This window comes from Oncorhynchus gorbuscha, linkage group LG17, assembly GCF_021184085.1.
Source record: "Oncorhynchus gorbuscha isolate QuinsamMale2020 ecotype Even-year linkage group LG17, OgorEven_v1.0, whole genome shotgun sequence".
NCBI lineage: Eukaryota > Metazoa > Chordata > Actinopteri > Salmoniformes > Salmonidae > Oncorhynchus > Oncorhynchus gorbuscha.
In genome coordinates, this window is record NC_060189.1 from 18,269,526 (window position 1) to 18,297,096 (window position 27,571).

Below are 27,571 nucleotides of genomic sequence, written 5' to 3' on the forward strand. Positions count from 1 at the left end.
CATCTCTTGTATATCATATCTATAGTGAGGATGAATATAATGCCAAATATTATTTATTTGTAAAGAAATATATATAATAAATATATTAATATATGATATATGCCTCATTGAAACAATTTTTGGGGGCTTTTACTTGTGTTTTGTTATCAATTTGTTACTTTGTTCGGGTTATTTTGATAAACTTATGATAGCATGCAAAATACTGATACTGAATGTATGGTTTGTTTATTCATGGTCTTTTTGTATTGACACTGTTACATTGATATTTGTATTTATTCACCTGTTTAGCAAAGATGCATTTATATATGTTTGATATGTTGAAATGTTTACTGATTTTGTCATTGTTCTTTTTTTATCTCTTATTTTAAACACATCACAACTGCAATTTTTTTTTTTTTTACAAACATTTGCCAAATTAACACTGAAGATTTTGCCTCTTAAAAGTAGTTTAATCATTGCTGATATCATCAATTAATTTTGGGATGAAAAACAGGGACTGGATGGTGTCTCATTTGCTTTTCTTCACTCCATTTAAACTAGTAAACAGGATGCGACAGAGTAATTCAATCATTCACTAATTACTGACCTATATGACAACAATACCTCAAACGTTGTCCATGAGATGCCACCACATGACTGAGGGATTAATAACATGATGTTCTCAGGGCCAATAGAAACACAGTAATACACTTGCCTGAGTAGTGTTGACCAATAGGAGAGCAGGGAAACTCATAGGGTGGGACTTCCTGTTTTCTTGCCAGGGCCAATAGAAACACAGGCATATGCTTGCCTGAGTAGTGTTGACCAATAGCAGAGCAGGGAAACTCATAGGGTGGGATTTTCTGTTTTCTTGCTAGCGACCAAATTGATCCCAGTGGCTGCACTACATGGAGGATATGCCATTGCAGATTAGGAGACAGCAGCTAGCAATTAATTATTGGGTCAACCTACAGGGACATGGGGTGTCTCATCCTGCGAAAGGGATTTTACAGGCATGCTGGGAACATGAGCGAATACAGAATACGAGTTTTGGGTGGGTAAAACCCAGGCGAAGGAGATGGGACTGTATGGAAGGGAGTTTAGTCCAACGGTAGCTCTTCCTGTAAATCCACCATGGCTACTCCCGCCTCCAGCAGTTGATCTAGAAGTATTGGAGAGACTACAGAAAGATAGGGAGGGTGTTGATCCATCTGAATTGTTTAAGAGATGTCTGGATACTGTGTTTCAGGATTTTGTGGCCATTTACACAGATGGTTCGAAAGATCCAAGGACAGGACGTACTGGGTCAGCATTTGTAGAGCAGGAATGTGGGGTGTCAGTCAGGAAACGTATTACAGATCATCTGGCTGTATATATACAGTGGAGCTGATGGCCATACTGTTGGCCTTGCAGTGGGTGGAGGAAGTCAAGCCAGACAGAGAATGTATTTGCTCTGATTCATGTGCAGTGTTAATGAGTCTCCAGTCCTTTAGGTCATGTGGCAGACAAGACCTGCTTTATGAGGTGCTACAAATCCATGGTAGGATTAGACAGATGGGTATACAGATAAGATTTACATGGGTCCCAGCACACGTGAGGGTGGAGGGGAACGAGGCTGTTGATGTACTGACTCAACAAGCACTTAGTAGGTGGGTTGTTGATGTTGTAGTTTCAATGAGCAAGGTAGAGGCAAAAAGCCTGATATGGACAGTAATGATGCAGAGATGGCAGGAGCAGTGGAATAGAGATACTAAGGGCGGGCATTTATTTCAAGTACAGAGGAAAGTCGTGGAGGTGAGGACGGCAGGAAGGAACAGAAGAAAGGAGGCTATTTTTTTCGAGATTAAGGGTGGGACACAGCCGGTTGAATAAAACCTTAAATGTGATAGGAAAGCATCCAACAGGATAGTGTGATTATTACCAGGAAACAGACCATGGAGCAGGTACTGATACAGTGTGGGCAGTATCAGAGGGGAAGAAAGAGCCTGAGCTCTAGTATGAGGGAGAAGGGAATACATGAAATGTATTTAAATAGTATATTGAGTAGAACATCATTAGATATAGTCTCAAATATTTTGTTAGATTTTTTAAGAGCAACGGGGCTGACCGGTAGAATTTAGTTTCTCCCTGTCTTTGGCCAACACTCTAGTACAGTAGGTGGCGGTAATGCAGCATAACGTTGGATGACAACTGCCGATGAACCCCACCGAAGAAGAAGAAGAAGAAGACCAAATTGAAAACAAACCCGTTGCTGATCAGATGGAATATCTTTGATTTCACAGTAGTACACACTGATGTTTGCCAATAATGAACAAATAAGGTAACACATTTTTATGCTTTGTAGGACAAAAAAATACTGATTGCTACAATGGCGATGACAAGTCATATATGGCGATGACTAGACAAACAGCCGTTTGTTTTGTGTCAGTACATTCTGTTCTGATACAGTTGAGAAACAGCCTGCAACAATGTTGCAGGAAAGGTATCGCGATTGTGCCTGAGTGGAACAATGTTACAGTCAACAATTGTGTACTGTTTCAGATTTTAGTAAACTGGTCTCCTTTTTTCGCTACCATCTAACAACGTATCTAACGCATTTAGCCACGTTGTTGCATTTATCAGATTTAATTTAATTTGACTCACCATGGTCAGACGAGTTTCCTGGGGGGGGGGGGGGGGGGGGTTGCCCGATATCTGTTATCGTCTGTCAGACGAAATAAGATGTGAATTCACTCACTTCTCCCGTCATGTGCATCGGTGTTATTTCAAACAGACGGAAGTTAACACACCGACATCACTAATCCTGGGTCAACAATAACTGATCATGTTTTTGACTACGTATAGAGAGTCATTTTCAAACACCATCTAGCTCATGTTGGCATGTCGTAACTATTTTATGAACATTGACTAATGTGTTTTGGCTTTAATTCCTGTTGCAGGGTGGTTGATGACTAACCCATGAGATCTTTCAGTGATCACAGGGTCACTCAACTCTGTGAGACCTTCAACAGACAATCCATCTACTTACACAAACCAACATGACCTCCGAGCAGGCCAGCACCCTGCTGGCATTCAAGGGCCCCGGCGACCCCAGTCCGGGCTACTTCTCCTGGGGTCTTCGCTTCCAGGTCATCGGCCTGGGCTTTGCCTTCTACACCGCTGTGTTCGTCCTCTCCCACCTGGTGTCCATGGCTCTCTCCCAGACCTACCGCTCTCTGCTGGCTAAGGAGAAGGTGTTCTGGAACCTAGCGGCCACACGGGCCGCGTTCGGCCTCCAGAGCACGGTGGCGGGCCTACGGGCGCTGACCGAGGAGTCGGCCGTGTCCAGGGACAGGGTCAGAGGTCAGGAGGACTGGTCTTGGTTCACTGTGCTCACAGCCACAGGCTTCTTTCTGTTTGAGAATGTGGCGCTGCATGCCTCCAGTGTGGTGTTCAGGGCTTTCGACCTTCCCCTGGCCGCCCATCATTTCTTTGCCCTGTCAGGGTTTGCTGGGGCGGTGGTCTGGGACTCACTAGGACATTACCTGCCCATGGTCACTCTACTACTGGAGATGAGCACACCCTTCACCTGCATCTCCTGGATGTTACTAAAGGTAAAGGAGTGTTTGTGTCTGTCTGGTGTCTTTCATCATATTCTCTATACAGTATGTTACTGTTTTGTTGATTGACTCCATTTGTGACACTGTGCCGTAAGCTTATTCATTTTCTTATAGTTCAGTTGTTTTACTGGTGGGCTATACATAAAAAGCACAGATGGATTTCAATTCCCCTTTTCTGTTTACGTACTCAACACTGAGACCAGCACCTTGACATGATTTGCAATGATGATGAATGTACAGATGGCCATTTTGAGAGAGGGGAATTTCTAGGCAGAAATAGACCCAAGTCAGCCTCCCGAGCGGCGCAGTGGTCTAAGGCACTGCATCACAGTGCTAGCTGTGCCAGTAAAGATTCTGGGTTCGAGTCCAGGCTCTGCCGCAGCTGGCCGTGACCTGGAGACTCATGGGGTGGCGCACAATTGGCCCAGCGTCGTCCGGGTTAGGGGCGGGTTTGACAGGCATGGATGTCCTTGTCCCATCGCGCACTAGCGACTCCTGTGGTGGGCAGGGTGCAGTGCACGCTTACACGGTTGTCAGGTGTAGCACATTGGTGTGGATGCCTTCTGGGTTAAGTGAGCATTGTGTCAGGAAGCAGTACGGTTGGGTTGTGTTTCGGAAGCTCTCGACCTTAGCCTCATGTGACTTGGGTCTACTTATTATTTTTGCTCCTTTTTCTCCCAAATTTTGTGGTATCCAATTAGTAGTTACATTGTTGTCTCATCACTGCAACTCCCATAAGGAATTCTCAAAGAAAGTATTCTTAAAGTGGGATTAAAATGGATTTAATTGTAACTTTTGGTCAACGTTCTACACACAATACTCTGTCAGTGGAAGAAAAGTTCTAAGATTTATTAAAAATGTGATCTCAGCAGACAAAGGACCCTTTTTCAGGACCCTGTCTTTCAAAGATAATTTGTAAAAATCCAAATAACTTTACAGATCTTCATTGTAAAGGGTTTAACCTCTCTAGGGTACGTGGGTAACGTCCCACCTGACCAGCATCCAGTGAAAGTGCAGGGCGCCAAATTCAAACAACAGAAATCTCATAATTAAATGTCCTCATACATACATGTATTATACACAATTTTAAAGATGCATTTGTTGTTAATCCCACCACAGTGTCCGATTTCAAAAAGGCTTTACGACAAAAGCATACCATACGATTATGTTAGGTCTGTACCTAGACACAAAAAAACACAGCCATTTTTCCAGCCAAAGAGAGGAGTAACAAAAAGCAGAAATAGAGATACAATTAATCACTAACCTTTGATGATCTTCATCAGATGGCACTCATAGGACTTCATGTACACAATACATGTATGTTTTGCTCAATAAAGTTCATATTTATATCCAGAAATCTCTGTTTACATTGGCGCGTTATGTTTTGCCTCCAAAACATCCAGTGGAAGTGCAGAGAGCTACATCATTTTACAGAAATACTCATCATAAATGTTGATGAAAATACAACTGTTATGCATGGAATAAAATATATCTTTCTCTCACTTACCTTTGATGATCTTAATCAGAATGCACTCCCAGGAATCCCAGTTCCACAATAAATGTTAGTTTTGTTCGATAAAGTTCATCATTTATGTCCAAATACCTCCTCTTTGTTTGCGCATTTAGTACAGTAATTCAAATGTGCAGGCACTAGGTCCAGACAAAGTCAAAAAAGTTATATTACAGTTTGTAGAGACATGTCAAACGATGTGTATATAATCAATCTTTAGGATGTTTTTATCATAAATCTTCAATAATGTTTCAACCGGAGAATTCCTTTGTCTTTAGAAATGAAAGGGAACGGAGCTAACTCTACGGGCACGCGCGTGACTGAGCACATGGCCTTCTGGCAGACCCATGACTCAATCAGCTCTCATTCTCTCCCAGTTCACAGTAGAAGCCTGAAACAAGGTTCTAAAGACTGTTGAAGCCTTAGTGCAATATGACCCCACAGACACGCCAGGACAGCGGAGTCAATCACCACCTTCCGGAGACACCTGAAACCCCACCCCTCTAAGGAATACCTAGGATAGGATAAGTATCCCCCCCCCCTTTAAGATTTAGATGCACTATTGTAAAGTGACTGTTCCACTGGATGTCATAAGGTGAATGCACCAATTTGTAAGTCGCTCTGGATAAGAGCGTCTGCTAAATGACTTAAATGTTAAATGTTAGGCTAAGACTTGAAAACCTACAAACCTCAGATTTCCCACTTCCTGGTTTGATTTTTTTCAGGTTTTTGCCAGCCATATGAGTTCTGTTATACTCAAAGACCTCATTCAAACAGTTTTAGAAACTTCAGTGTTTTCAATCCACATCTACTAATAATATGCATATCCAGGCATCTGGGCATTAGTAGCAGGCAGTTTACTATGGGCTCGCTTTTCATCCCGATGTGAAAATACTGCCCCATACCCCAAAGAAGTTAAACACTGTTTTCCATGCTTGTTCAATGAACCATAAACAATTAACTGTGGAACGGTCGTTAAGACACTAACAGCTTACAGACGGTAGGCAAATAAGGTCACAGTTCTGAAAACTTAGGACACTAAAGAGGCCTTTCTACTGACTCTGAATAACACCAAAAGAAAGAGGCCCAGGGTCCCTGCTCATCTGTGAGAACGTGCCTTAGGCATGCTGCAAGGAGGCATGAGGACAGCAGATGTGGTCAGGGCAATCAATTGCAATGTCCGTACTGTGAGACGCCTAAGAAGGCGCTACAGGGAGACAGGACGGACAGCGGATCTTCCTCACAGTGGCAGACCACGTGTAACAACACCTGCACAGGATCGGTACATCCGAACATCACACCTGCAGGACAGGTACAGGATGGCAACAACAACTGCCCTAGTTGCACCAGGAACACACAATCCCTCTATCAGTGCTCAGACTGTCCGCAATAGGCTGAGGGAGGCTGGACTGAGGGCTTGTAGGCCTGTTGTAAGACAGGTCCTCACCAGACATCACCGACAACTATGTCGCCTATGGGCACAAACCCGCCGTCGCTAGACCAGACAGGACTGGCAAAAAGTGCTCTTCACTGACAGGTCGCGGTTTTCTCTCAAATTGATCGTTTAAGGAATGAGCGTTACACCGAGGCCTGTACTCTGGAGCTAGATCGATTTGGAGGTAGAGAGTCCGTCAGGGTCTGGGGCGGTGTGTCACAGCATCATCGGACTGAGCTCGTTGCCATTGCAGGCAATCTCAACGCTGTGCGTTACAGGGAAGACATCCTCCTCCCTCACGTGGAACCCTTCCTGCAGGCTCATCCTGACATGACCCCCCCAGCATGACAATGCCACCAGCCATACTGCTCGGTCTGTGCATGATTTCCTGCAAGACAGGAATGTCAGTGTTCTGCCATGGCCAGCGAAGAGCCCGGATCTCAATCCCATTGAGCACATCTGGGACCTGTTGGATCGGAGGGTGAGGGCTAGGGCCACCCCCCCCCCAGAAATGTCCGGGAACTTGCATGTACATTGGTGGAAGAGTGGGATAACATCTCACAGTAAGAGACTGCAAATCTGGTGCAGTCCATGAGGAGGAAATACACTGCAGTACTTAATGCAACTGGTGGCCACACCAGATACTGACTGTTACTTTTGATTTTGACCCCCTTTTGTTCAGGGACACGTTATTCCATTTATGTTAGTCACATGTCTGTGGAACTTGTTCAGTTTATGTCTGTTGTTGAATCTTTTGTTAATACAAATATTTACACTGGAAAATAAAACGCAGTTGACAGTGAGAGGACGAAATATTCAATATCATCTTGGTAAGCAACTCCAGTGTAGATTTGGCCTTGTGTTTTAGTTCTTTGTCCTGCTGAAAGGTGAATTTGTCTCCCAGTGTCTGTTGGAAAGTGGATTGAACCAGGTTTTCCTCTTAAGATTTTGCCTGTGCTTAGCTGTATTGTTTCTTTTTATCAACAAAAACTCCCTAGTCTGTGCCGATGAGAAGCATACCCATAACATGATGCAGACACCACCATGCTTGAAAATATGAAGAATGGTATTCTGTGATGTGTTGGATTTGCCCCAAACATAACACTTTGTTTTCAGGATAAAAAGTTTGTTTCTTTGCCACATATTTTGCAGTTTTACTTAAGTGCCTTGTTGCAAACAGGATGCATGTTTTGGAATATTTGTTATTCTGTACAGTCTTCACTTTTTTTCTGTCATTTAGATTAGTATTGTGGACTAACTACAATGTTGCTGAGCCATTCTCACTTTTCTCATATCACAACTATTAAACTGTGTAACTGTTTTAAAATCCTCATTGGCCACATGGTGAAACTCCTTAGCAGTTTCCTACCTCTCCAGCGACTGAGTTAGGAAGGATGCCTGTATATTTGTATTCTCCTGGTTTATTGATACACCATCCAAAGCCTGATTTAATAACTTCACCGTGCTCAAATCAATATTACAATTATCTGTGCTTCTACACCTGCATTGCTTGCTGTTTGGGGTTTTAGGCTGGGTTTCTGTATAGCACTTTGATATATCAGCTTATGTAAGAAGGGCTATATAAGTACATTTGATCTGTATGTGTGGTGTACAGAGATGTGGTAGTCATTCCAAAATCATGTTAACTATTATTGAACACAGAATGAGTAAATGCTACTTATTATGTCCATTTTTACTCCTGGACTTATTGAGGCTTCCCATAAGAAAGGTGTTGAATACTTGTTGACTCAAGACATTTTATATGAATTACTTTCTGAAGGCACTGTACATCGTTATAGATGACGACGACCCCAAACACTGTGACAGTCTTTATCCCTTTACAAGTATCTGTCTTCTCTCCCCTCCAGGCTGGCTGGGCGAGGACGCTCTTCTGGAAGGCCAACCAGTGGGTGATGATCCACATGTTCCACTGCCGCATGGTGCTCACGTACTACATGTGGTGGGTGAGCTGGAGTCACTGGGGGGAGATGAACATGTACGTGGCTCTGCCCCAGCGAGTCCTCTTCTACACCGGCCTGGCCCTGCTCACAGTGATCATCAACCCCATCTGGACGCACAAGAAGACCATGCAGCTCCTCAACCCTGTCGACTGGAACTTCAGCAATAAGCCGCCGCCCAATGGCCCCAGTGGGGAGCAGAAGGAGAAAACTCATGAGAGATAAACAAGCCAAGAACTGTGAACCTGTTTGGAGAGTTATGGGGCTCTTTTACTATGCTTGTAAAGGAGAGGAAGGGTGACTAATTTCTCACAAACTCTTTAGCTTTTTAGTGCTTGAGATGTTTTGAAGAGTTCAAGTTGAACTAAACTACTGTTTTTTTAAAGGTTCTCAGTACTGGTTTGAGGTTTGCTGTGTATCTACAAGATGTGGATGAAAGGACCTCTTGCTCTTGGACTTTAGAACCTAGCTGGGTTCTGAAAGGAGATGTCACTGACGACAAGACATCATCTCACAGTATTATTGTCTTTGGTTATAATTTGCTGTTTTGGTTAGTGTTTTATTGCGAAGGAGTGCAGATGAACAGGGATAAAGGTATATTATTGTTCTGTTTACTTTGTTCAGCTTCCAGCATGAAGGTGTGAATGTGTTAGTTAACCTCTCTGGAATGGGGTGTTGGCTGGTTTGAAGTGCCCTGAGGCACCAGTGGTGTTTGCACTTATAGGCACAGTGTGTAGTCACTCAACCACTGTGCTGAGTACAGACAGGTCCATGAGGCAGCAGATTTACTGGCTGAGAACAAACCCAGTGACAGACTGGAGACTGGGTCATTGGATCTGGCAGATCGCACGTCATTGGAAGGCAAGAAACTTTGTTCTGTATCGTACAAAACACTTCCTGACTTACATTGCAGTCTAATCTCAAGCATGCCGGTAGTGTTGCATGCTCTAATGGAATCTTTATCAATTCATCTCATCATGTAGAAATGGTTCCTGTGCTCTGTGGCTGTCAGTGTAGTATCTTTGAAAGTGGGGTTGACTTGACGCACGTAGACTGTAATACTAAGGCAGTGGCTGGACGCTAAGGGAGCTACCAGAAGCATTACTGTTTTCAGGAGCAACTGTAGGGAGTAGTCTAATAACAAGCACCACCGTGCCAAACAGACGGTCATGTTGCTTCGCTTTGTAACTAGCCTCTACCACTGATCTGCCTGAAAATGAAGTTAGGGTTTAGTACTTTATGGGTAATCTTTTTAGTCTCCTTTATGTTACCTATCTCATTGGACCTTCTGTATGCCTGCAAATTAGTCTTTAGTGGACAATTAAATCAGGTTCATTTAAGAGTCATGTGAGACATGTGAGTGTGAGATGTGTGAGACTGAGTGAGTGTGAGACGGAGTGAGTGTGAGATGTGTGAGACGGAGTGAGTGTGAGATGTGTGAGACGGAGTGAGTGTGAGATGTGTGAGACGGAGTGAGTGTGAGATGTGTGAGACGGATTGAGTGTGAGATGTGTGAGACTGAGTGAGAGTGAGACTGAGTGTGTGTGAGATGTGTGAGACTGAGTGAGTGAGTTTGAACCCTTATCCTGGTCATTCGTGTACAAATGTGTATTTCATGAATATTCTCATGGAAAACTCAGCCCTGCAGTCTAGCATTGAGTTCTTTGGAGTAAACTCACCCACATTGAGCTGCTTCCAGACCGCCCTACTTATCTCACAAAGGCTCTTTTGTGTAAAAGTATATCTTTTTTTACAAATCGGTATTACGTTAGTCACAGATCCTAGAACTAAGGCCCCCTATAGGTTGTAAATGATAAGGTATGACAAGCAATTCACATGGGAAAACCTCAACAACATCCATGACATTATTTGAAGTCTTAATAGCTGACGTAAGAGACTGACAGCCAAGACGGTAAAGCCCACACTGAGAAAAAGGGGCCATAGGTATGCAGGACTGAGGGCCTTTTATAAACATAATTAACCTTAACTTTACTAGTTTGACTAATATTTTGAATTTAGGATTTATTATTACCGTTATGAATGAAGTCAAATCAAATGTATTTATATAGCCCTTCGTACATCAGTTGATATCTCAAAGTGCTGTACAGAAACCCAGCCTAAAACCCCAAACAGCAAGCAATGCAGGTGTAGAAGCACAGTGGCTAGAAAAAAATCCCAAGAAAGGCCAAAACCTAGGAAAAAAGCCTGGTTCCTCTCTAGTTATGTGGGGTGGCCAGTCCTCTTCTGGTTGTGCCGGGTGGAGATTATAACAGAACATGGCCAAGATGTTCAAATGTTCTTAAATGACCAGCATGGTCAAATAATAATAATCACAGGCCGAACAGTTAACTGGAGCAGCAGCACGGCCAGGTGGACTGGGGACAGCAAGGAGTAATCATGTCAGGTAGTCCTGAGGCATGGTCCTAGGGCTCAGGTCCTCCGAGAGAGAGAAAGAAAGAGAGAATTAGAGAGAGCATACTTAAATTCACACAGGACACCAGATAGGACAGAAGAAGTACTCCAGATATAACAAACTGACCCTAGCCCCCCCCCCCGACACAAACTACTGCAGCATAAAGACTGGAGGCTGAGGCAGGAGGGGTCAGGAGACACTGTGGCCCCATCCGATCACACCCCCGGACAGGGCCAAAAAGGAAGGATATAACCCCACTCACTTTGTCAAAGAACAGCCCCCACACCGCTAGAGGGATATCTTCAACCACCAACTTACCATCCTGAGACAAGGCCGAGTATAGCCCACAAAGATCTCCGCCACGGCACAACCCAAGGGGTATTGTTGTTCGGCCAAAACGTTTGACAGTGGCACTCATGACACCATGGTGATATGTGGCATTGGTCCTCCTTAATGGGAAGATTACTTGACTTATCAAGGGTGACAAGTCATTGTGGCACAGTTCCATTTGTTTCACTAGTTCTTTCCTCTAGCCTATGACCTAGACCTTTTGGTGTTCTTTATGGTTTCTAGACCTGATGCAAATATGTATGTTATGTTTTTCCATCCAATTCCTTTCAACTTCAATTTAAACTATTAAAACTTTTCTGAACTTAAATTGGCAGTGTTGGATTTCCTTATTTAAATAGCTGTTACATTTCTCCTAAATAAACCATTATGTGATGCATACTGACACATTGGTACTGTCAAAGTATTCACTATAACATTCCAATAAAACCTTTAACATCAACAGTATCTTGTAGTTTAGTAGAAAATATATTATATTTCTGCCTGAACTTCTCACCTACAAACACCTCATTATATCATGCAACATGGCCCATAGTTGGTCCCTCTTAGCAGACTAGCTTCCTGAAATAAGGATTTTTATGAAAACTATTGATACCACTGATCAATTCTGTGCATAACACTTGTTGCAGTATGTTATTCCTCTGCTAGAAATGTCAATATTAAAACATCTAATACACAATCAGGTACATTTAACCTTATGCTAATTATCAGTGCTGGTCCCTAGATGAGCATTACACTACACAATAAAAGAGTTTACAACGTATCACGTTGATCATCTGTTAGTGAATTTTTGCATGTAATTCTCAAACTTTTCCATCAGTTAAAAGTGTCAGATGTAATCTATCTTTATTCTGTCATGTCCCAATGTATGGAGTGAAATCAGTGACCCGCAGCACTCAGCCACTCCACGGCTTCTCCTTGAATCCTCTTTGGCCTCTGAAGTCAGACACTCGGATGGAAGTCAGAGAGACCATTATAGATTCAAGGGGCAGGGTTCCAGAACTATGTGATCCAAACCAGTGTTCGGATGCTGGTAGTTATGACTGGGAGCTGTATCCAGAGCTTCCAAGAGACAGGGTATCAGATCTGCCATCTCCACTCACTGGGGAACAACAAGGAAACTAAACAGTATGTGGTGGTTTGCCTTTTATCAAATCACTGAAACAACAGCTATATCTCAAAGCAACGATGGTGCCATCTGTGAAGTTACAAGGGAATTAATGGTGGGTTTTTAGATACAATTTGGTCGTATTCTTTTGGAATATAGAATCAAGATATGCTGCGCATTGTTGCATGTTCTTTTGTCTTCCATGCTGGGTTGATGGTGAGGTGGTGGAACATATAAATCAAACATGGTGTAAGTCAGTGAGAGATGTGCTTTACCAAGGTAGACAGGAATGCTGGAAGGAGTTGTTTATTTGAAATTGTGTATGAGCTAAAGTCTACGATTCCCAAATTAAGGAGAAAAGAAAGTCTGTTGTCACCTTGTCTCCTTTTCATAAAAACAGGAAATACTTTAGATTAAAAAACAATATGGTGGAATATGGTGGAATGTTTTGAGAAATCCTCAAGTATATACTGTGTAGTTATGAACAAGTTTCAACATTGCATAACATGTCCTATATTCTAACTCTCAATTCGATCATACAGGTATGCCTTCAAAACGGAATCCAATGCAATGGAGAGGAGTTGTGGAGTGGACAGTAGAGAAAGACATGATGTAACACACTTGCTGCAAACATTTCTGTTACAGGATTAACCAGAATAATACTCACTTTCTGGAGGAAACAACTGATTGCTCCCTGTTCTCCTTATTGCTACTGGTACTGCCCTCCAACTCTTCTTGAAATTTGAGTACCTGTCCTTTTCATTTGGCTGAAACACTTTTGTGTTTCCTGCCACCACTATCTTCTCCAGCAGTTCTTCCCTGTTCTCATAGTTGAGGACATGATACCTGTTCCAACATTTCTCAACACTCCACTGGAGGGCCTTCCCTTCATTCTCAATGTGCTGCTCAATGGTTGTGTCTCGTAGAGTACAGTATAATACAGTACATTAGTGTACTCCACTTTAGTGTGGTCTACTATGTACGGTACTCTACTCTTCTTTACTGTACTTATTTATTAGGGTCGACAGCTAGTTTTGCTGGTGTCCGACAATGAAAAAATACATTACAGAAAAATACTAGTGTGTGTGTGTGCATCTATCACTTACACATACATGTCAGTACATACAACATGTAGGTCACATGAGGAAGAGGATTTGTGCCGTAGGGTGTTGCTTTATTGGTAATTTGAAACCAGGTTTGCTGTTCACTTGCGCTATATAAGATGGAAGCGAGTTCCATGCACTCATGACTCCGTATAATACTGTACATTTCCATGAAATTGTTCTGGATCTGGGGACGGTGAAAAGACCCCTTGTGACATTTTTTTTTAACCAGGAAGGGCTCATTGAGATTTGAAATCTCCTTTTCAAGAGCGTCCTGGCCAAGATAGACAGCACCAAGTCATTACACAATTATAGACAGACATGAAAAACTACAAGTAATCTAGTAAAACATAGAATTCACAAGAGTATAACAAAATCATAAAACTGTCAGGACCCGGTTACGAACCCGGGTCTCCGGAGTGAGAAACAGTCACTTAACCAACTGAGCCACGAATAGTCGGCAGAACCCAGAAGATGAGGCAGACACAGCAGTACTTGAGACGGTGTATTTAATGAAGTAAAAAGTGAAGTTCTTCAGGAAAACATGTAACTCCACAACCTCAAAAGGAATTCCACAAGAACAAAGGTAATCCTCCAAGACAAAAAGGTAAATCCACAAGGTGGAAGGTATAGCATAAAAAAGCCTCAAAAGATACTCAAAAAACAAACAAGAACAAAAAACGAGGCACAGGTGCAAATAATAATGGGGATCAAGGGAAAACAAAAGGTCAAAAGGCACAATGGGGGCATCTAGTGACCAAAAACCGGAACAACCCTGGCCAAATCCTGACAAAAACAGCCAATTAATAACACTGACAGGTCAGGGAATCAGTCTCATCAGTCTTCATCAGTGATTTAAAAACACCAATCGGGACAAGTTCTTCCAGTTTAAAAGTATTTTGTTGTAAGGCGTTCCAAGCCAATGGCACAGAGTACATAAAAGCCCTTTTATCAAATTGAGTTCGGACATTTGGAACAGTTGGCAGGATAATGTCCTGCGAACGAAGAGAATACCCACCACATTTCTGAAAAATAAAAATGGCCAAATAAAATGGTAATAAACCCAAAATGGCTTTGTAAATAAAAGTGTACCAGTGACGGAGCCTACTAGTGACTAGAGAAGGCCAGTCAACCCTGGTATATAAAGTGTAGTGGTGCGTAAGGGTTTTGCAGTTTTAAGTAAATCACAATGTGCCATGGTAAAGGGTGTCAATTGATCTCAAACACTGAGCAGAAGCATTCATATATATAAAATATCTCCATAGTCTAGTAAAGGCATAAATGTAGCTGATACTAGCTTCCTTCGGGCTTCAAAAGAAAAACAGGCCTTATTCCTAAAATAAAATCCCAACTTCAGCTTCAATTTTTTTGTAAGTTGTTGTCACGACTTCTGCCGAAGTCTGTCCCTCTCCTGATTCGGGCGGTGTTCGGCAGTTGACGTCGCCGGCCTTCTAGCCATCGCCGATCCACCTTTCATTTTCCATTTGTTTTGTATTGTCTTCCCTCACACTTGGTTTCAATTCCACGTTGTGTATTTAACCCTCTTTTTCTCCCATGTCCTTGTCTGGAATTGTTTCTTGTAGTGCTTGTGTACATTATGCTGGTGGTTACTGGGTTTTGTTTGACCTGGTTTCCGGGTTTTGTTTGACCGATTGTTCTGTTGACGGTGGTTTATGTTTCTTAAACAACACCGTTGTAAATCAGTTTTCGCTCTCCTGGCCTTCTCTGCCCCCAGTTTTAAGTGAGGCCGTCATCAATTAAAATTCCAAGATATTTATGAGGTTACAGTCTCAATCTCATTGCCCTGACAGGTAGTATTAGGTGAAAGGTTCAGAGATCTATGTATTGCTTTAGAAAACACCATTAGTTTAGTCAGTATTAAGGATAAGCTTCAATTGACACAAGGTATGTTGAACAGTATAAAAAGCAGTTTGAAAGTTCTGGAAAGCTTTTGTGAGAGACAAGGCACAACAATAAATAACAGTATCATCAGCATAAAAGTGAAGTTGCGCATTTTGCATATTTTTTTGTATAAATTATTTATATAAATTGTTAATAGGGGACCAAGTACAGAGCCCTGGGGCACACCATTACAGACAGACAATTTAACAGACATGAGCCCATACAAATGAGTGCACTGAGTTCTATGAGACAGATAGTTAGCAAACCATGCTCCGAAAGACCTACACTCGACAAGCTCTGCCTCAGTATAGCATGATCAGCTGTATCAAAAGCTTTAGACAGATCAATCAAAAGTGAGACACAGTGCTGTTTTTTTGGCAAGGGCTTTAGTGAAATCATTTAAAATCTTCCTGGCTGCTGTAATTGTGCTATGCTTCTTCCTGAAGCACGGTTGGTACATTGATAAAATTGTTTTTATATACTATTTTGCTGTTCACTCATAAGGGTTTCAAGTATTTTCACCAGGGGTGACAGCTTTGAGATTGGCCTATAATTATTTAAAAGAGTATGAACTCACTCTTTTAAAAGTGGTAGGGCAATGCTGATTTCCAGATGTTTGGAATTTCATTACATTCCAGGGTTAGATTGAACAGATATGTAAGTGGTTCAGCTATGAAATCAGCTGCCAGATTTAAAAAGCAGAGATCAAGAAGATCAGGACTTGCAGGCTTTCTCTGATCTAAGGATTTCAGGGCTTTATGTACCACCTGCACTGAGAATGGCAAAAAGCTCAAAGTTTGATCAGCTCTTGTTGGTTCATCCACACAGGGTTGTACAGAAACAGAGGACACTGAATCAAACAGCCTACCAGATGATACAAAGTGCTCATTGAAACAATTCAGTTTTGCCATATACAGAAACAAAGTCCTTCAATACACATGACGGTAAATCATTAACATGACTGTTTCCAGACTTAATAGTCTTCCAAAAGTTTAGGGTCATTCAGGTTATCAGTGGTAACAGACCTAAAATATTCAGACTTGGCCTTCCTGAGAAGAAAATAACACTTGTTTTGTAACTGCCTAAAAAGAAGCCAATCAGCATCAAAACATGATTTCCTTGCTTTAGCCCAGGCTAGATGATCCCGCCCTTTAAAACTGAACCTGTGGAATGGGGCATGTTTGTTTACTATTTGGAAAAAAACATGAAAGAATTTCCAGGCAGTTTCCACATCAGGAATAAGATCAATCTTGCTCAAGTCAAAATAAAAACAAATCATGAAAGAAAGCCTGCTTATTAAAACTCGTCAAATTTGTCTTATGAATAAACCATGGGTTTGTTTTAGGAACCTTGGTATTTGTAACAGCAACAGCACAATGGTCACTTAAATCATTACAAAAAACACCAACCTGTCACGGCTGTTGAAGCAAGAGGAACAAGGTGCAGCGTGGTGAGTGTACATATTATTTTTAGTTCGAAAAGACGCCGAACAAAACAATAAACACTACAAAACAAACCGTGAAGCTATAGGCTATGTGCCATGAACAAATACAACTTCCCACAAAGAAAGGAGGGAAAAAGGGCTACCTAAGTATGGTTCCCAATCAGAGACAACGATAGACAGCTGTACCTGATTGAGAACCATACCGGTCAAAACATAGAAATACAAAATCATAGATAACAAAACATAGAATGCCCACCCCATTAAAGAGATCTCTAAGGTCAGGGTGTGACACAACCACAAAATATTTATGTGGAACTTTTGTCAATATCAAATCAAACAGGGTAGATTTCTCTGGAGATTTGGGTGAGTGGGTGAGTTAATCAACTGGGTAAGATTTATAGAATTACAAAACATTTCTAAGTCATCAGACACCGGCGTTAACCAACACGAGTTGAGATCACCAATCAAGATCATTTCACTGTAAAGAAGTTTAGACATAAGGTGCATCAGAGAAGAAAATGTATCACAGAGAGCAGAGGGGGGTCTATAACAGCCAATCACAGATACAGAGAGCAGAGGGGGGTCTATAACAGCCAATCACAGATACAGAGAGCAGAGGGGGGTCTATAACAGCCAATCACAGATACAGAGAGCAGAGGGGGGTCTATAACAGCCATCACAGATACAGAGAGCAGAGGGGGGTCTATAACAGCCAATCACAGTTGAATCTTGGAAACCTCAAGATTCAAAGCAAGAAATTCCAACTGTTTACAAATAGTTTCAGATTTTGCCACACTTACAAGGAATTTATACTTTATATATATAGCCACACCCCCACCTTTCTTAACTCGATCAGGGCGATACACATTGTAACCATACAAATACAAATATCCTTATCAAGAACAGACTTTCTGAGCAAGGTTTCAGAAAACACAATTACATCAGTTGATTTAGCCCAAATCCTAACCCCATCAATTTTTGACAACAGGCTGCGTTCATTTAAATGAAAAATACCAAAATCAGATCTAGATTAAAATCAGAGGTGGTTTGGAGACATTGCATATCAGTGCCATGGTTAGGTTGCACGTTACCTGATATCAACAAAAGAAGAATAACTAGGCACCTCTGTTTAATAACCTTGCACGTCTTCTATTTTTTAAGAGACCTACTGTAAGTGAATTCTACAAGTGAGTTTCCAGACAATACATAGCAGTAATTTAAAACCATTAGACTTTGGTAGTGACACAAGTTCGCAATATTCACATCATGCCGCAAATGCACCGGCACTTGGACGAGTGGACAGAGTGAAAAATAGCACATTGTCAGATGTACTCTCCCAGCGGCAATTGTTCGTTTTCTCCAGAGTTCAGTAAAGTCAGTGCACAAAGCAACACCACAAAAATTGTCATTTTCTCTGAAAGATGTAAGAAATAGAGGCCAAGGAAAGGTAAGGGGAGAGAGGGACAGTGTGTATGTATGAGTCTGTATGTGAGTCTGTATGGGTCGACTGAGAAAACGGGTTGGGGATTGTTGAGCTGCCTCTGAGAGTCAGGCAGAGAACACCAGCAAAACAAAATAGTTTGCACTACACAACAAGGAAATTGTGGATTTACTCAATCATAAATGAATAGCTTATTAGTAGGTTCAAATCTACTAGTCACAGACAAACGACTTGACATGCTGCCATCTTGGCATGTCTGGTGGGGTAAGTGTGTGTGTCGGCGATGTGTGTATTCGCTCTCTGATTACAATGAAGAGCAAGATGTGCGGCTCTGTTCTCTGCCAACTGCAGCTTAACTAGATCTTTCTTTGCAGAACTTGAACATATGACTGGACAATAATCAAGATTAGATTGCAAGGTTTTTAATCTCAGCATGACCAGAAAGACTAGCCACTTGAAGCATGATGCTGTGCATCATGAATGTAATTCAATATGTAATATATCCATGAGATGGTGCTATAGGATTAGATGAATGCTCAAGACCTCTGGAATGATCTCAGTGATGGGTGCTCACTCATTTTAGGCAACTTTAGGGATACAATATGGATAATGGATTAGTTTGTGGTATTTTTCAAATGTAAGGGGAACTGTCTATGACCTCATTTAATGTATTACAGATTTTGGCTTATGGAGAGGCTTGGCACAATCACATTTTAGTCAAGACTAGATGGACATCAGCATGGAGTTCATAGATTGTTGGGCATTGTTTAGTGTTTATTAATTCTAACAAGAATAAATAATTTTGACTTCAATGCAATGTTGACTGAACTCTCCATAGACCTACAGAATTCACGCATGCGACATGTGTGAAGAAATCGACAAATGAGTGAGTGTGTGTGTAGTACTTCAACAAGTTTGACATGGCATAGTCAGTTTAGGATGAGACTGTAAAGTCGCAATACTTCACAATGATATGGACATTAAATAATATACACCAATGGTGGATCATAGTGGATCATTTGAAAGACAGTTTGTAAGTATGAGCTTTTTATGCTTCTCAACATCCACACCGATGAAGAATTGGTGCCCAGCTGTTCCAAGGGAGCTGCCTCACTGATCACGTGGTACATATTGGAGCGCATGTACTTCTGCTGCGTTCATAACCAAGTAGCAAGGTGGTAGAGGTCAGCATGTGGAACAAATCGGAGCTCAGGGATAATAGACGAGTTTCCCACTAGAAATTACGAATTGGAGGGGCATTTAAATGGATTTTTCCCAGTTGTATATTGTAAATAACACCTTCCCACTCGGTTAACAACGCATTATAAATCATAGGAGGAGGATCTCAGGAATGTAATTGAGGGCCGTTTGAGCCAATTAAGGCTTCGCACCCGAATCTCCACCAATGACTGAGAAGGAGGCGAGGTCTTGGATGGACTCGGGATGGCGTTGGGAAGAACTTGGATAATTTCAGTCGAGGAAAATGGAAAAAGGGACAATTCATTTATAGGAGCAGAAGAAGTTATTCCTCAGTGTTTGACAGGGATTTGTTTGCACATCTTTACTGTGGAACTAGGAAAAATAACGATATTCATCAGGATTCGAAATATGGTGAGTACTACGTGTTGTGGAAAATATTGCCGAACTTCAAGATTGTTTGAAAGTAATTTTATGATTTACAATACAGTAATATAACCAGTCCATTATGTTCAGCTGTATTTGGACGGTATTCTACGAATGGAAGAGATCTAACTTACATGTTTTCTCTGCAAACAAAGTGAGTGATCGTTCGCCCGGGTGCGCTGTTTTAAAACGTGGCGAGTTGTCTATGCCAACATGTATCGGTTTGTCAATTCAGGAGACGCGTGTCTCATAATAATGTATCCTGTGGGTTCTGTTATTTCTGCTACTATTGTAAACCTTTATGCTTTGAAACATGCAAGGACAAAACAAATGAATGTATAATTGTATCTTTCTCATGCATACAGTCTTTACTCTTTAAGAAATGTCAATGTACGAAATTGGCAGGAACGTGGATGTCACCAATGACAAAATTGTGATGAATTTCTAGATGTTCTGTACAAACTCAATGCCGAAAGTTATGGTTCCCCTCTGTTATTTTTCCCGGGGTACAGGTGCATGATATTAAAATAGATTGCATAGTATCAAGTGCAACCTAAATGTAATTATGATTTCTATCCACTCCTTACCAAGACAATTAAGGCCTGAACATATAAACAATACTTTCCATCAGAGTTATTACAGGTTCACTATTTATTTCTGATTAATAAACTAGTCTATAAACTAATAAACCAGGCTACTAATTATAAACTGTTTGTGAATGATAAAGTATTGTCATAACTGAGCAAATTTACTGTAGCAGTACTGTATAATACATTACCCTTTAGTTTCTGATTAAGTCTAGTTTATAGATTTTAGCCTAATCCAAAATAGTATTGGAATACTTATATAGCCAAACGTTGTACAGTGTATCATGAAGTTTGATTCAAACACTTTAGAAAGTGTTCCAGAGCACCCTAACTCCATTTCAACAAATTCACTTAGTCATGTATAGCATTCCTCAATCAAGCAAGTGCATGACTCCACTGAACTGGAACTTTCTTTGGTAACACTTGTATTAATCAGAAAAGTCTCATTTGAATCAGAGTAGCCTATAACCACATCCGATCAAACAGTATTCCAGGAATCTATGCGCCTCGGGATAGGCTGCTAAAAGATGGTTTAGATACGGTGAGCACTTTGATCTGCTATTGTATTGTCTGGCTCCATGCTTGTCCAGTTCACTTTGCATCAGCACTGGGGGAAGAGTTGAGAGCCTGTGAGATTTGCACACACTATCTGTAATTTGCTTAGCAAATAGCCAGGCCACTTGGCTGCTGTGAGTACAGATGCCTCTACCCCTGGTAAGGACTCCTAAAAAGGGATCTCTGGTATTTGGGGAGTGTGAAGACTCTTTGCTGTACCCAGGTCTACTGCAGTCAGTGGTTCTCTAGCTGAGCAGTCAGGTGAAGTGAACCCTGGGCCTTTAGACAGCACGCTCTACCATGCATAAGACTTCCTCCTGTAGAACAAACACCACAGGTACATCACCATCATGCCCTAAACTTCCATCTTTATTTTGGCTCAGCAGCTCTGGTTCCTGGCTTAGCCTTACATGCTAAGAATCAAACCATAACTCCTTCAGCATCCCACCTAGTTTGTCCATAGCTTCATACCAGAGGGTTGATTTCAGATTGGGGAGCCTCTGTTGTTATTATTTTCCTGGTTGTTATTGTCGATCACAGATGCAGCTGGACAGAATCACTAATTTCCTAAAGTGTGTGTGTCGGGTCTGTAAGTCCATCCAGTGGGTAGAGGCTTATGGGAAAGCCTCAGAGTGTCTGACAGAGGGTGAGAGTCGGGCCAGAGTGCATAGCAGTCTGCAGAGAGGAGCATACTTCCCATTTTTCAGAGGACTGTTGTGCGATCATGCAGTAAATTCTCCCATTCACCACTGAGGAGCACTGAGATGTAATGTGGATCAGCACATCGCACAGCCATAGCTGGGTGTGAAACTGACTGACTGGGCTTTACTTCCTTCGTTCTGGAGGTGGACATGGGAGATTTGTCACCAAAATGTGTATTTACCAGCTGTGAACATCTGTGTTCAGAATTAGACTCGAGCTGTGAAGCTTCTGGTTCCGTTGTCAATATTTTTGGACACTATGGATCTGTGACTTTCTCCTATAACGTCTTGTCATTTACACTATTCAATTGTCACTATTACATACAAACCACACTGGCCACGTTGCGCGTGCAAGTATTGCAAAATAAATGTACATGTCTGCGTAGCCAAGTGACAAAGTAGAAAGTGGTTTTATTTGAGACACTCCACGTGCTGCAAGTCCCCTCCTTATTGGTTATCAGGAAGATCCACGTGGATGCTTGAAAGACAAACGAGGATAAATGAATTAAAGATAACTAACTAAAAACTAGGTTTCCCTTTTTAATCTGTGGATTGTTCGTCGGAGCAGAGAAACTCACGATTTTATATGACTTCGGGTCAAAATTATACAAAGAACCAGCTAAAAAGAGGACCATATGCATGTCAGATAAAATAACAACCCAATGTACATCTCCCCGGACAAACTAGCTAGCAATAGCAACTAGCCAGATGTCCATGAATGTTTTATGTGTATTTCACACGTAATTAATATATTTGATTAAAAGTAGATTTTGGTATTTTAACCTGCATGTCATAATCATGTCTGGTGTGGATGGACAAAATCAGCATGTGCACAATGGCGCACGGGGAGCGCATGTGTGGCCGATGTAGTCAGTATGTTAGGGTGACTAACGAAACTCCTAAACACTAAACACTATCTCCAGTACCCACTCTGAAGTCAGCATAATGCATATTACTGTAAATATCAACGTTTTGAACTGGCCTGTTGTCGTAATTTGAGGTTGGGAGAGAATGTTGTTCTACTGACATTAAAATGCTTCCTGAGCTACTAGCTGGGCAGCTAACAACGACCTATTTGGCTTCTCCCTCTCCAATATTGCCTCACACACTGACATCGTGACATTCTGTGAACAAAAATGGTCAAATGAGTAAGATGGCTGGCCTTGCTTAGATCGTATTGGGAGACAACAAAATGAAGCAAAGGGGTATTCTGTATTTTCAGAAAAGGTCTAACTTGAATATTCTGCCAGAGGTACTCTTTCTAAAGGTAAATCACATCATTTTCAAGCACAGGACAAGAGGACAAGATCTTACATGCACTGCAATTTGTCAAAAGCTTGCTGTGTTCTTCAGTGATGGGTGTGTGTTCCCTAGCACTGTTTATGACACCACAGGAATGGATCACTGCTGTTGTTCTGGACTACACTTCAATTTGGGGATCTCTGATTCATTCTCATATTCTCAGTGTAGACACTCGATAGTGCCTGATCCCTCCACGTGTCCAAATGTCTATACACCAGGGACCCTAAGAAAGCCAGTGCAGCTTTAACCCTAACCCTAGGGCATGCTATTGAAGTGTGTTTCCCACACCAGACACCCATATACTGTAATTACAGCTGCTGATGTGAAATGCCATGCTGCTCCTCTGGCTCATATTGATCCCTGTATCTAGGCCAGCTAACATTTCAGGCCTGTCAGAGGCTTTAGAAAGCAGCTATGAACATGATATTTAGCTATGGAATGGTATACATTGAGTTACTGCTAACTCGCTCTGTAGATCTATTTAATTTCTCCTTATGGACTCTAATTTCCCACTGTATGCAAACTGCTCCGCTATATCAGCTGTTATTGCTGACAAATGATCATTCCTAATGTGCGTTGGAACTCTACATTTCTAATGAGAGAAATATCCAATATCCTTTAAGTTCCACTCCTTGAGGGCTGACAGACTGCAGGCTGCTCTCTCAATCTCTCTCTCACTGTGATGTTTCAACTGCTCTTCCTCAGCATGTCATAAAACACAGACAGACAGACAGACAGACAGACAGACAGACAGACAGACAGACAGACAGACAGACAGACAGACAGACAGACAGACAGACAGACAGACAGACAGACAGACAGACAGACAGACAGACAGACAGACAGACAGACAGACAGACAGACAGACAGACAGACAGACAGACAGACAGACAGACAGACAGACAGACAGACAGACAGACAGACAGACAGACAGACAGACAGACAGACAGACAGACAGACAGACAGACAGACAGACAGACAGACAGACAGACAGACAGACAGACAGACAGACAGACAGACAGACAGACAGACAGACAGACAGACAGACAGACAGACAGACAGACAGACAGACAGACAGACAGACAGACAGACAGATATCCTTAGTGTACAACGTAAAACACCAAAAAATGCATGCAGAGCAGAATTAGGCCGATACCCGCTAATTATCAAAATCCAGAAAAGAGACATTTTATTCCACAACCGCCTAAATGGGAGCGATTCCCAAACCTTCCATAACAAAGCCAACACCTACAGAGAAATGAACCTGGGGAAGAGTCTCCTAAGCAAGCTGGTCTTGGGGCTCTGTTCACAAACGGAGCCTCAAGACAGAAATACAATTAGATCTAACCTAACCAAAAATAATTACTTGACACAATGGAAAGAATTTACAAAAAAACTAGAATGCTATTTAAACGTAAAGAGATTGTTCATACACAATACCTGACCAATCTTTTACTATGTACAGACTGAGCATAGCCTTGCTATTGAGAAAGGCCGCCGAAGGCAGACCCGGTTCTCGAGAGAAGACAGGCTATGTGCACATTGCACACAAAATGAGGTGGAAACTGAGCTGCACTTCATAACCTCCTGCCAAATGTATGACCATATTAGAGATGCATATTTCCCTCAGATTACACAGACCCAAAAACAATTCGAAAACAAAGGCAATTTTGATAAACTCCCATATCTATTGGGTGAAATACCACAGTAGCAAGATTTGTGACCTGTTGCCACAAGAAAAGGGCAACCAGAGAATAACAAACACCGTTGTAAATACAACCTATATTTATGTATTTTCCCTTTTGTACGTTAAGTATTTGAACATCAGTACAACACTGTATATACAGATAATATGACATTTTAAAATGTCTTTATTATTTTTGAACCTTTGTGAGTAATGTTTACTGTTAATGTTTTATTGTTTATTTCTCTCGTTTATGATCTATTTCACTTGATTTGGCAACGTAAACATATGTTTCCCATGCCAATGAAGCCCTATAATTGAAATGTAATTGAATTGGGAGATAACGACAGAGAGGGGAGAAGGACAGAGAGAGAGCCTGGCCATTTTAGTATGCTGCAGGGCACTGTCCTCCCCAGCACAAGTGTTTTTGTCATCCTTGCCCGTCCATTCAGAGAGACCTGTTGTGTATAATGGACCACTGATTACAGTAACGCTGGCAATGGGAGATCATGACACACTGCCAATAACACAGCCATGCAGAGAGCACAGCGAGTCCAAGAAGCAGAATGTGTGTGTGTGTGTGTGGGTCTGTGTGTGGGTTGGTGGGTCACCACAAGGATAAGAAAAATCTCTCAAGTCCCCATGAGGACAGAGGCTATTTTAGGGTTACGGTGAGGGTTAGGGGTTAGGGAAATAGGATTTTGAATGGAAGTCAATTTTAGGTAGGATAGTAATACTGTGTGCGCGGGGAAGGAGAGATGGGCCTAGAGGATTCTCTCTACTGGTGCCAATGTGCACTCCAGTGCAGGCTCTTGGTTTTGTTTGTGACTCTATCGTACAATTTCTGGAATGCCATTCTTCAATAAGGGCGCTTGAGATGTTTTTGGATTAAAACAAGTGTCAAAAATCTGCTTGGTCACCTGGCTGGCTGCAGTCTTGGTTTAAAGTGTCCTAGGTTGTGATTTTCATTATGTAGTACTGTACTACTGTATCTATACATGATAATTCCTCACCCTTTGAGAACATGTTTATTATCACTATTGTGACTGGTGTTACTACCAATGCTAATTGTTGTGACTGCACTGGGAACCAAGCGGAGGCATTATCTGCAGGCCCTAGATGACAGATTTCCTGTCTGTGCACAGCTAACTACAGTGTTGCTGACATGTAACGACATGCTTGGCCAAGTCTGTCATCAGATGGTTCTCTTTTTTCACCCTCTGTTGTCTACAGACCAGTGGGGGCCACTGATTGTCTGAATACCCGGGGCGCGAGGTGGTTGGAGTTGTCGACAAAGCAGCACGACAGATATAGGATACCAAGTTTTCGAACTACAGGTAGTTTATTTTAGAATATGTATAAAGCGATCTGTGCACTTGAGCAGCAGCATAAATACAACTATCACTTTTTCATGTCAAAAACTGAATGACCACTGTTGCACATGCTGCTACTGTTTTGAACAGATTAGATTATACTATTTAGAATAAGCAGCCAGCTCATGAACGAATGAGTACACCAGGGAGAACGCAACAAGCATGCAGATGCAATAAGTGAAAGCACATTATCTGGAGATACAGTAACTGGTGATAGCAAGCTAACATAATGTTGCAAAGCATGATGAGTTTGCCAGTTAACTTTCATTTTGAATTAACTTGGCATGGGAGCTAACTAGCTACCAGCTATCTGCTTATTAAAGGTAGATAACTGGTTAATATAACCAAAACATCCAAACTATTTCTCAATGTTTCTCGAAATCATTGTTGTTGGCTAATTAATTTGATCATGCTAATTCATTTGATCATGCTAATTCATTTGATCATGCTAATTCATTTGATCACACCTGGTTTTATGTTGTTTTAGTCCACACAACATGTCACCCTGCCACCTACAGAAAAACCTGATGAACAACATGGGGGAAGACAATAAGCCACCCTCCTACCAGGTCCACAATGAGAAGGTTCTAGCAAGTGTATTCCTCTATCCTTCGACTCTTCTTTGACGTAGATGTCTGATTTTAGTGGTGTCCCTGACAAAAAATCTTAAATGTGTGTTTGAATAAAATCAACTATATGTAGGCTACTGAGCTTGTCTGATGCTTTAAGCACACTGTGGTTAAATAATTAAGACACACAAATGACTTGAGGGAGCCAGAGATCAAGATGACCTAACCAGATGAAAAAAAACTGTTCTCAAACCACCTCCTCCCACTGCTGCTGGTCTTCACAGATTCTGTAATGATGCTCCTGAAGTTGTTTAATTTCTTTCATAATAAAGTCTTTGTATCTCAAAATCATTGTCATCTAAATTAATATAATAGAAATCTAAAAGTACTTTGCCAACTATGTAAAAATCACCTACATGAAGCCAATAAATGACATTGCAGCCTGCAGGTAGAAAATATAAAAATAAATCACATTAGCTACGCATGGCCTGTCTGCAAGGAACTTTGAAACATAGTCAATACAATCAACTTGGTCCAGCCCAAAGCTTGTGCCAACAAACTTGCAACATTGTATAAAATATTGTGGACCCTCAGTTTCCAGTGCCCTGAGCTGAGCTCCAGAGAGACACAACTGTAGTCTATTTTTGCAAGGGACAGGAAGTAATCAGGTAGGCCTATTTTATGACATTTCCACCAGATCAGAACTTTACAGAGAGCTGGAATGATTTTTCAAGTAGGCTACATTAAGGAACTTTTTATAATTCTCAATGGATATACATACAGACTTATTTTACTTGCTGTTTGAGGTGAATACAAAATTGCTTTGAGAAGCGCCACAATTCATTAGTGGTGTTGAGTTAAGACGATTAGAAACACTATCAGATCCCCAAATGGGCACATTTTATAAGCCTACATTTGCGCACAGGCCAGGTAGCCT

The 27,571-nt window shown here is 41.6% G+C and overlaps 2 protein-coding genes across 2 annotated transcripts in view; both read left to right on the forward strand.

The window, feature by feature from the left end:
* Positions 1-931: 931 nt before the first annotated feature.
* LOC124002096 (protein CLN8-like) lies at positions 932-8,778 on the forward strand. The gene is made up of 3 exons (XM_046309368.1): positions 932-2,299; positions 2,919-3,572; positions 8,392-8,778. The coding sequence occupies exons 2-3, from the start codon at positions 3,018-3,020 to the stop codon at positions 8,704-8,706; spliced, it is 870 nt and encodes a 289-aa protein (XP_046165324.1). The 5' UTR covers positions 932-2,299; positions 2,919-3,017; the 3' UTR covers positions 8,707-8,778.
* A 10,747-nt stretch (positions 8,779-19,525) lies between these two features.
* Positions 19,526-27,571, forward strand: part of LOC124002195 (rho guanine nucleotide exchange factor 10-like) — a gene marked incomplete in the record, with an annotated part of 78,952 nt that continues 70,906 nt past the window's right edge. Inside the window, 1 exon segment of the mRNA XM_046309538.1 lies at positions 19,526-19,851.

What these genes read in the sequence shown, in the direction of transcription:
- LOC124002096 (XM_046309368.1), top strand. Translation starts at nt 3,018, where the DNA reads ATGACCTCCGAGCAGGCCAGCACCCTGCTGGCATTCAAGGGCCCCGGC. An exon ending in TCTCCTGGATGTTACTAAAG is followed by an intron (nt 3,573 to 8,391) that starts GTAAAGGAGTGT and finishes TCTCCCCTCCAG; the next exon opens with GCTGGCTGGGCGAGGACGCT.